Source organism: Anguilla anguilla, chromosome 15 (genome assembly GCF_013347855.1).
Source record: "Anguilla anguilla isolate fAngAng1 chromosome 15, fAngAng1.pri, whole genome shotgun sequence".
In the NCBI taxonomy this organism is placed as follows: Eukaryota; Metazoa; Chordata; class Actinopteri; order Anguilliformes; family Anguillidae; genus Anguilla; species Anguilla anguilla.
Genome location: NC_049215.1, coordinates 20,743,868 through 20,754,609, shown reverse-complemented (window position 1 = coordinate 20,754,609; position 10,742 = coordinate 20,743,868). Strand labels below are relative to the sequence as shown.

Below are 10,742 nucleotides of genomic sequence, written 5' to 3'. Positions count from 1 at the left end.
ATTTATAGATTCGCTCATCATAGCCAAGAGATGCTTTTTGTTGGGAGGCGGGCTTGGTTGGCCCTGGTTTAGTTCATGAAAATCCTCATATTAAAGGAAAATGTATTGTGCTTGTATTAGCTTATTGTTGTTGATTTTCATATTTTATGATTGGCTTGGCACACAAGGGACCTTTAAGTAGGCCAGTCTGATTGAACGTGTTCCATTAAGTACCTGTTTAGAGTGTATTAGATGTGGATTTGAGGACATAATGGAGAATGAGAGCAGGGCCTTGGTTTTACCCGAGCGGACGGGCTGCCCCTGTATCTGACGCCCTGTCCACTCTGCCCTACAGAGACTCCGCTGCCCGTCCTGCTCCAGAGTGCCCTCTGCAGGGAGGACTGGGTCCAGCGGGCAGCTGCCGTAAAGACGGAGGATCCAGGTCCGTGCAGGTGCCCCAGCTTTGGGGGCAAAGAACACCATTTCCCAGCTCTCTTTGGTAAGAGATGGTTTTCCTTATAAGGATAGTACTTTAATTATATAATGCTACTCGTTCATATTGGTAGCATGCACATCTAAAAGCAAAGACATATTTGCAAATGGCATTAAAACGGATTTGAATGTGTGCGTAATTCTAGAGTGAAAGCATCATTGTGTTGAACTTGGTCTTATTCCATTGCAGATCCCGGAAACCTGTTTCATACATGAATAAGCCTTTTTAATGAGTAACTTTGTGTAGAGTAATGCACCGTTGTGTTGTGTTTGCTTTTACCTCATTTGCCCTTGTGTGATCTGGTTCTGTTGACAATAATTTAGTCCCACAGTCCACTATTGATCCCATTGTCTACTATATTAATCCTATACTCCACTTTATTAGTACGGCAGTCCTCTTTGTTAGACCTGTAGTCCTAATTATATCCCAGACTGCTTTGGTGCAAGCCCTGCGTCATCTGCTGGTACGGTATCATCAGAGGTTGAGTGATGAGCAGCAGGTGCTTTATCTGTATCCAAATGAGTGTGCAGGAAGAAAGCAGAGTTTGCAACAACAGCATCAGCGTGATGCAAGGGGAGCTCCCCCATGCTGTTAGGTTGATTTCCTGTCAGAACTCGTAACCTTCAAAAGTCACAGCGCAAGCTAAAAAACTGTGTGCATGTAATGCGCACAAACGCACACACACACACACAGACACACACACACACACTCATAAGTCAAATAAGAGAACCAAGAAATGGTCTGCTTTTCCTCTTGTGCCATCATTTTTGTTTTCGGGTCGTTCTCTATTTCTATTGAAATAAAGAACAAAGATGAGACAGGAAGGGGTTAGAAGCCCTGCTGTTGACTCGCTTTTACAGGGCACAAGGTGTCTCGCTGCCATGTGTGCAGAAGATTCGGGAAGAATGCGAAACCTGACGGCGTTCCAGGCTTATCTTGGCCGGGCAGACGGCACATCTGGGCGCCCCAGAACTCGACACCACTGTCTGTGCTCAGCCTGCTGTGAAGCACAGCTGGCGGGGGTAGATTAGCAGACAGCTCCTCTTGCATTAGTGCGGCTCCGATATGTCCATTCTTCCAGGCAGAGCCCTACGCCCCTCGGAAAAGGAGCTGGCTGCTTCACTGTGGAGGGCCCGGGGGAGGCTTGCAGGCGCTTGACGTTTTTGGGAGAGAACGTGTTGTTGTACGCTTTGCACGGCGGGATTTTGATGCGCGCCCGACGTCCTTTTACGGTCTGCTGCGTCATGAGAGAGAGTTCCCTGCGTTTTTTGTTTCAGGGTGCGGTCACACCGAAGTGCATCATGGGAAGAGATCCAGGAGGGCCTGTGGGGTGGGGTCACCGGTCAGGTGGACCCCCGCTGCTCAGGGCTGCCCCAGGCGGGCGTGGCGAGGAGGGAGGAAAAGACAGCACAGCGACTGGAGGGCGGAAGGTAGGAGTACATACTGCCCCCTACTGGAGAACTGTAATATGACTTTCTTCATAGTATACCCTTCCTGGTCTTTTTGTTGTTAGATAAACCCGTGGGCAGCTACACTAGGTGTAGACTGCATTGAGGGGGATGTTCATCTGTAGAACAGTGTATAGCCTCTGGTGATCATGTTTTTGCAGATGGAGATGTTTTCTTGTCGAACTATTGCCTCCCGCCGACACCTGAGGACAGCCCACCTGACCTCATGACCCCACGGTCCAATCAGACTCACAAACAGCCTTCACAGGTAGCCCATCAACACATCCCTCCGACAGTCATGGGTGAAGCATATTTTAAATTCATGGGTTGTAACTGAAAAAGACAATTTCTTTTATTGATGTATTGTAGATAATGGTGTCTGACATTGTTTGGGTTGCAGGTTTTTGTAGTGTCTGATTTCAAACAAATTTCTGCTGAGGAGATTCTCATTTGAGAAATAGTGACATCTGGTGGTTGGCTGTTCTGTGTGCCTTCAAAGGAGATTGATGGCACTCAGGTGGTGGACTTTCAAAGACTATGCAGATGGGTGCGCGCGCGTTTGAACTTCTTTGTGAAGGCGTCCGCACACATGTGTCTGTGCGTGAGCGCGTGTGCCTGCTCGCGTGTGATTTGTGCATTTGCGTGTAAAGAGAGAGAGCTCACCATTGCCTTTCGTCTCCAGAGCTTCGCGCGTCGGCGTCTCCGTGGCGAGTGTTTCTATGACATCGACGACATCGTTATTCCCATGTCCCTGGCGGTCAGCAGCAAGGTGGAGCAGCTGCAGTATAAGAACATCCTCACGCCCAGGTACACCTGCACACGCCCCCTGCCCCTCACGCCCAGGTACACCTGCACACGCCCCCTGCCCCTCACACCCAGGTACACCTGCACACGCCCCCTGCCCCTCACGCCCAGGTACACCTGCACACGCCCCCTGCCCCTCACGCCCAGGTACACCTGCACACGCCCCCTGCCCCTCACGCCCAGGTACACCTGCACACGCCCCCTGCCCCTCACGCCCAGGTACACCTGCACACGCCCCCTGCCCCTCACGCCCAGGTACACCTGCACACGCCCCCTGCCCCTCACGCCCAGGTACACCTGCACACGCCCCCTGCCCCTCACGCCCAGGTACACCTGCACACGCCCCCTGCCCCTCACGCCCAGGTACACCTGCACACGCCCCCTGCCCCTCACGCCCAGGTACACCTGCACACGCCCCCTGCCCCTCACGCCCAGGTACACCTGCACACGCCCCCTGCCCCTCACGCCCAGGTACACCTGCACACGCCCCCTGCCCCTCACGCCCAGGTACACCTGCACACGCCCCCTGCCCCTCACGCCCAGGTACACCTGCACACGCCCCCTGCCCCTCACGCCCAGGTACACCTGCACACGCCCCCTGCCCCTCACGCCCTCAGTGGCCTCCCTCTCTGAAATGACGTAGCCCACTCCTCATTTACAGTGCTCGGCGGGACAGTTCAAACTAGTACTTCGATTGGCTGTTATTTTCTCCAGATTTTAATTGGATTGGTGCTTTCTGTGCTGGTGACCTTGAGGTTTCAGGCTTGACCACAGTCATTAGAAAGGTGCCACACTGAATCCTGGGACCATTTTGGGCCATTTTTTGGTGCTAAATAGGAATCCAGTAAGATCATAGGTTTTGTTTTTCCCTTTAAATTAAGTGGCTGACATAGCATTCTCACAACAATGTTTTTGTGTGGTGTTGTGCAATATAAGCCGTGAACGTTATTATATATCTTGAGCAATGTTTGCATTGTTTACAGTGGATAATTCTGCAAAATGAAGGTATTGATAGTTACCGTGGCTTCCTGGCAAGCCGTGTTTCTGTAGAAATGAAGAGGTGCTCATAGCCGCTCAGGTTTTCTGTGTTATTTCCCCTATGAACAGCTGGCGAATCATCAACATGCTACCTCTGGAGGAGAGGGAGGGGGGCGGGGACGAGGTAAGAACCCTGGGGCGGCGGCCTGGTGGGGGGTGGGCCCGTATGCAAACACAGCTGCTCTGTATACAAGCTTGCGCTCCTGCCCTCCTCATGAATATTCAGCCCCAGGGAGTTCCCCACATCCCCAATGCAGCGATTGGTTTTCCAGGTGATCACCTGGGAGCTGGTTATTTATACTGATAACCGAGAGCGTTAGGCCTTGTTGTTCTATTTTTAACGGTAATGGGAAATTGATCTGCGGAATTAGCGTTTGCTGAGCCACAGGTCCCAACACGCACACATTCTAAGAGCTGTACCATTTTGCGTAGCATTTGTGCTTTAATTGCAGTAGTGAGTAGCTGCCACATTTTGACCCAGCCTCAAATGCGTTACACTTAAGCAGTAATGAGCGTGTGGGGAAATACTGCAGTGCAAAACATTTGCAGGGTTCCCTTACTCAGCCCTGTGCACCCCATGTCTACTGTTTTGCGTCAGCCATCATTGCACCCCTGGATGCTAGCAATCTGTTTAGAGGTCACATGATCTCAGAAATAGGAATTTTTCTATTAACATAGAGAGGCCTGACTAAAAAAGTTTTGGAACCAATGCTTTAGCCCTTTGTATTCTCCTGCGCAGTTCTGTGTCACATGAAACCCGGGCTGTGGAGACAGTGACTCTCTCCGTCTCGCAGGTGGAGGTTCTGCTGGACGGGGCCTTCTCTCGCCGGCACCAGGTGGGAGAGCACCGGGAGCGCCTCTGCTGGTCCTCCTGGGCACGTGGGCGGGGTCGGAGGCGGAGTCGCAGGTTGGTGCAGCTTGTTTATCTCATATTCAGTTACACACTTGTCCCGTTAAATAAGTTTTTATGTGATGGTCAATGAGACATAACACCAGTCTCACTTATTTACACATACTATGTGAAGCTCACCTGTGCTTCCATTTAATTCATATTCATTTATTTAAATCTTTTGGCTTGGAGCTTACTTACAACCAATGGTATCCAACCTGTCGGAAAAATGATGTGGATAAAAAATTACTATTTTTGAAAGGGGTGTCCACCCAAGTTGTTTATTGTGCATGGTAATGTCTGCTACATATGAATAACTTTTTTTGCAGAAAAATATAACTGTCATTATGTTTGCTTGTGCTGTTTAGTTCAAAATCAACCATGCTTTAATTGGGAGATTGTATGAATATTGTAAAATATGAAAAAATGTTTGGTTTAAGGATATTCATTTATTAACAATGGCTCAGTCGTGGTGATATCTGGTTGAAATGCTGGGCTGGGCTTGAATAAAGAAGGTGAAGCCCATTCCATCTCTTATAAACATGCTTGCCAGATGGATTCTGGGACCTGTAGTAAAAGTGATGTGCCCCTGAAAGGGGTGTGATCTCTCCCTGCAGGTCCTCCAGCAGCAAAGCAGGCAGCATCCTGGACGTAGCCCCGTCTGCAAAGGGCTGCGCAGCCTTGAGCAGTCTGGCTGCGCAGGTGGACTGGGACTGTGTCCACCCTGCTGCAGATACTGAGGATAGCTTTCAAGAATGCGCAGTAAGAGTCACGCATTTGCTGTTATGATTCAGTGCACCCACTCGAGCGCAGTGGGACTACTTTTACACAGGCTTCTGTGTAGGCTTCATTTCCTGTTGAGGTCATTATTGCTGTGCATTAGCCCCTGATGGATTCTTTCCGGAATTCTCATTTAGGAATTATTGTGAGAAAGTGCCGCATCGTTTTAAGAGCTGGGCTTAGCCTATATCCCAGAAACTGTAGATTCAGTTTTCGAGTGGGAGTGAAGTATTTCACCTGATTATTTCAAATATTCCTCTAAATAATATGCACTTGGAATGTGGCAAGAATATTTTTATTTATGTGGACTATGCACTATGGCTTCTTCCAATTTGTCTTGATAATGTTGACAGAATCAGTTAATATCTTTGGTAAGCAGGCTAAATAAGTATCTTTTCTCATTGCTGGCTTGCCATGTGGCCATGGCAACGTTTTAAGTAGTTAAAAAGCAGTCTGCCCTCTTTCTTTCCGCATTATGCAAATGGGAAGCAGGCAGTTAAAGATGGATATGCACTAACAGATCAGAAGCTGTCATGGCTGAGCCACACAGGTGGGTTTGTATGTATGAGTTTGTATAAATGAGTCGGCTGCCTTATGCTCTGTGCCACAGTCTTACTTATTGTTCACAGTAACGAGCTACATAAAAATTAAAATTACTAGATGTGTTTGCTTAGTAAATATGCAAAGTAATGCATACTACAGTAATTAAGAATGGCATAATAGACTACACTGACAGAAAAGGTAAGAATCATCAGTTTTATTGCTATACTATTAACTACAGAAAGGATAAAGCCGGAACATATGAAGTGGAAACAAATTTCGATCCCTCTATGTCTGTCCGTGTGTCTGCATATAGTATGTAGGATTTAATGCAGAGCCATGGATTGTGCTGTTACCATGTCATTTATGAATGTTTGACACGTCTCCCTCGCCCCGATACTGACATTCTATCATGCATCCGCAGGGTCTCTCTTGAGGGTTATGGGCTGTTTGTTTTTAAAGGGCCCTCGAGCCCGCGGGAAGCAGTTAAAGCACTGCTCGACTCGAAAGGCTCTTTCCTATGTGAGTCATGCCGCTTTGTGCGGTAGGCTTAATTAAATGTCCATCACAACCACAACAGGATTAGTGTCCTACATTAATGAGACACTCTGGTCGAAATATACTTTTGCACGTTTTCCACAAGCAATTTATACAGCATTGAATCTGGACAGTGCTGCATAAAGTGTATCTTACTAACCCTGTCATTTAGAATTCAAATTGGAGTTAAGATTTACTCTGCTGATGTGTTTGTGGGGAGATGTTTGAGCTGGGAGTGACACTGCAGGGTTTTAATGCTTAAAAAATGTTTCCCTCCCATTTTCTAGCCAATTGGGAATGGCCAAACATGTACACATGAACGCATGCGCATACATGCGCACATGCACACAAATACACACACACACACACAGCAGACTGTGGGGCCTGTGCACTTCAACAGTCCCTTAATAGGATGAGCCATCCAGCGGCAGTGTGGCTGGGCTATTTTTAAAGATTGATCCATGCCCAGTGTAGGGGAAACGGGATAGACTGCTCGTTTTGAAATGCTGAGAAGCAAACGTGACAGCTCAGATGCAGGTGCTAGGCCAGAGTAATCACACTTTGTAGTTAATGCCTGCTGCAGACTGAGGGCTGACTTTTGTGTTTTAAGCACGAAGTGTGCTCCCCGCTGTGCTGTTATTATTTTGAGAGCAGAACACAGATTAAGCACAATTATGCTAATCAGTAAAATTGTGACTTCTTGGTTTTGACTCAGTGCTGCTTTTAGATATTTTCAAGAACCTGAATTAAAACCAGACCTATAACAACGTGAAAAAAACAGAGCATAAGAACTTATGCTCAAAAGGTTTGTAAGTTCACAAATTGGAAATGGTCTACCAGGTTGTTTGCTATTGCTGAGCTCACCAGTGAATTCTTGCTTCTTAACAATGTACCATTTTCATTTTGACACTCCCAATGTTTTGGCAGTGTCTGGTAGATTTATTCAGATTCTTCCACCCCATGATGGCCTGCTTTACTGGCGTAGACACTTCTTTGGTCCTAATGTTGAGAGACAACAGCCGCGGACTCCAAATGCAAATTCCACACATTGAATCAACTCTAGACCTTTTGTTAGCTTTCTTGTGCTTGAGATAATGATGCGACAACACTAGGATGTCGCATCAGGATGTAAGGATAAGGATGTAACAACATTTCTGGGAAAATTGCAGGAAATACAAAGGCAATGCTAGTCCATCAAAAACCTCCCTCTTGACAAAGATTAAAGGATTTTAGTCATCCAATAAGAAATCCTGCTTTAATTATTAATAATATTCAAGCGAAAGGTAAACAGCCGCCTGCTGTGCAGATCAATGATGCATTCTCTGTACTCTCACCCCAGTTCCTGCTGCCATGGGAACGGCGGACTTTCCCCCTGTCTGAGGAAGATGAGGAGGCCCTGAAGCCTGAGGAGGACTCTCTGGCCTCTCTGCGGTCGGACAGCGAGGGGACTGAGTTCTGCAGCACAGACACCTGCTCAGAGCACAGCCTCTCTGGCACTGACTGTTGCGCCACAGCTCTCTCTGCTGGAGGCATGAGGCAAAACATGCTGATGGCTAACATGGGGAATTAATTGGATTTCGCAAAGCCAGCTGAGATTTCTCCACAGCACTACATTCAGAGTACAGGTACCATGCCAGTGGGTGGTAGTAGTAGTAATAATAATAATAATAATTATAATATTTGCATATTGTGTGCGTCTTTCCAGGTGTTTTCTTGCTTGTCAGTTAAGACTGAAAGCTGAATGCACTTTTTTGAGTTTTGAGGGAGATGCTTGTTTGATGGGTTACTTGGTTTACTTACTCAGCCTGACAGACAAGATTTATATTCATATGTCTTACCCATTTAGTCAGATGAATTCTTATTGGAGCAACTAATGCAAAGTACGAAAAGTATTCCAGGCAAAAACAAGGCAAGTAGCAGTGGATGCTAGTGAATGACGAGAGTTCTTATTTATGAACTATTCCCTGTGTCTCTTTGCAGGCCCTTTCTGGACCATGCGACAGAAGGGGAGAGGCCATCACCTCCTGTGATCCCTGAATGCAAACACACACTCACAGGAAGTGACATCACACCCACCATCGATTGGAGTGGTCTACATTCCACCTCGACAGTCCTTTTTTATATGTTGCCTGTTTTACGAGACAGAAAACAACAAATCAGTTTTTACCATCTTTTCTACTGCCCCAGTCTTTTTGTTCCCTACAAAAGAAGGTTCTTAAAATGGACGGCTGTGTTCTGTGCCCATACAGGTGTTTAGTTTCTCATTCTGCAGGAGACTGATTTAACCTTTTTGGTTGTTATATAATCTGCAGATTTAGTGGTTTACCAGTCTACTGAAAGGTAACTGACCACAGTGTATATAGTTAAACTGTTATATTTATTTTTTACATTTTGGTTGCCATTTTTAAGCTTTCAAAAGATCTGTAAAATTGTTGGTGTATTTTCATTTAAAAAATGTTTTTTTAAATGGTCTTCATTCAGCATTTCCTTTCTGTCAGAATGGATATATTGTCAATTACATGCTATACATGCCACTGCTTTAGCCTGAACCATCCATTTTGACATTTTTGTCTGTTTTCACATTACGGTACAGTATATTGGTCATTTTGACCAACTTTGGGTGGGATTGTAATGTATATTACATCATTAAAAAAGGTACACATTGATATGAGCTTGGAAGATTATTTATTGTTAAACCTCCCTAAAGCAATCTGTACTTCTGAGTTTTATTCCATATCCAAAAGGTTGATGGTACACCAACACTAAGCTAAATTCTAAACAAAATCAATAGACTTGAAGACCCACATACTGTAGGCTTCTATAAATGATGCACTTGAATTTGTTTGACTTTTGAGAGCATTACAGCAGTATATTAAAACCACAAGGTGGCACTGTTGTCCAAATCATGGTCGCCAGGGTCTGCTCAGAATGATGTTAATGGTTTGGATGAGTTTCATTGCCTCGGCTGTATTGTGCAACGGCATGCAGTCTTCACCATGAGTCATTCAGTTCTCTTTGTAACACATCACTCTTGAATATTAAAAGAATTAGCATAATATTCACTTTTAAATCAGAGATTGAGAACACATGAATTTAAACCATCTCAATTTTACATGACATTAATATAATAAGGTGCAAAACATTTGAAGTTGAACAAGCGCTCATTCAGTAACATTCATCGGAAACTTGCCTGTGATTTTACAAGGGAGTAATTTTAAACCCATGGCCATGAAATAAAACACTTTATTGCTTTTATCTATCATTGATTTAAGGTGCAGTGCTATAACCCATGTGCAATATTCCAGTCTGGGAAGGTTTTTCGCCATTTGTAATGGTTTTGGGGACATGTGGGCCTACCTTTGGGAAAGCACGTCAGATTTCCCTGCTTTATTCAATCCACTTCAACCTTTTATCATGGTGTATACATCCTGGGGTATGATCGGGAATGAAATCTGGTTTTATCTAGTATCAGAGGTATGCACTTGTTGAACATCTCATTCCAAAACCATAGGCGCTCATATGGAGTTGGACCTCCCTTTGCTGCTGTAACAGCCTCCACTCTTCAGGGAAGGCTTTCCAGTAGATTTTGGAACAAGGCTGTGGGGAATTGATTCCATTCAGCCACAAGAGCATTATAGTGAGTACAGGCACTGATGTTGGGCGTAAGCCTTGGCTCACAATCAGCATTCCAAATTTACAAACTGCATAACTTTTAAATACACTTTACAGCCAGGCTCTAGGATTTCTTTGCTGAAATTTATGTTCACGACAAAGTGAAAATTTGTAAGACCCAGAGAGCACACTGTGTCCCTGATTCCCTGGAAGTGCAGTTCTGTGTACATTCCACCCTCTGAGGATGCTTTGTAAATTCTTCATGGTTTTTTGTGGTATGGCAAAGGTTGAATGGGCACAAAAGCGTCCATCCATCCATTATCTAACCTGCTTATCCTGTTCAGGGTCGCGGGGGGGTTGGGGGGGGTCTTGAACCTATCCCAGCATGCTTTGGGAGGGAGACAGGAAAACACCCTGTACAGGTCTCCAATCCTTTTGTAACCCCCCCCCCCCCACCCGACCTCATCCAGAGAATGGTATTTTGACTAACATTTTCTCAGTCTTTGACATGCTGTATGTTGAAGATTCTTTTCCTATTTTTTTTTCACAGTGTGTTTTTTGAGCCACTCTCAAAAGCTGGTGGATGGAACCAGGCAGATTAAATCGAGCCGGCAGCAGTAGA

General features: G+C 45.7%; 1 protein-coding gene across 3 annotated transcripts in view; it reads left to right on the top strand.

Moving 5' to 3' along the window:
* Nucleotides 1–9,174, top strand: part of kansl1l (KAT8 regulatory NSL complex subunit 1-like) — a 29,269-nt gene extending 20,095 nt beyond the window's left edge. For 2 of the 3 annotated variants that reach the window (XM_035393811.1, XM_035393810.1), the window contains exons 8-16: nucleotides 335–478; nucleotides 1,750–1,902; nucleotides 2,082–2,188; nucleotides 2,603–2,727; nucleotides 3,832–3,886; nucleotides 4,557–4,669; nucleotides 5,248–5,413; nucleotides 7,848–8,133; nucleotides 8,489–9,174. In XM_035393811.1, the coding sequence (XP_035249702.1) occupies nucleotides 335–478; nucleotides 1,750–1,902; nucleotides 2,082–2,188; nucleotides 2,603–2,727; nucleotides 3,832–3,886; nucleotides 4,557–4,669; nucleotides 5,248–5,413; nucleotides 7,848–8,078 (1,094 nt within the window). In that variant the 3' untranslated portion in view covers nucleotides 8,079–8,133; nucleotides 8,489–9,174. The remainder of the gene's footprint in view (nucleotides 1–334; nucleotides 479–1,749; nucleotides 1,903–2,081; nucleotides 2,189–2,602; nucleotides 2,728–3,831; nucleotides 3,887–4,556; nucleotides 4,670–5,247; nucleotides 5,414–7,847; nucleotides 8,134–8,488) is intronic. The other variant, XM_035393812.1, reaches the window with a different exon arrangement.
* Nucleotides 9,175–10,742: the final 1,568 nt, after the last annotated feature.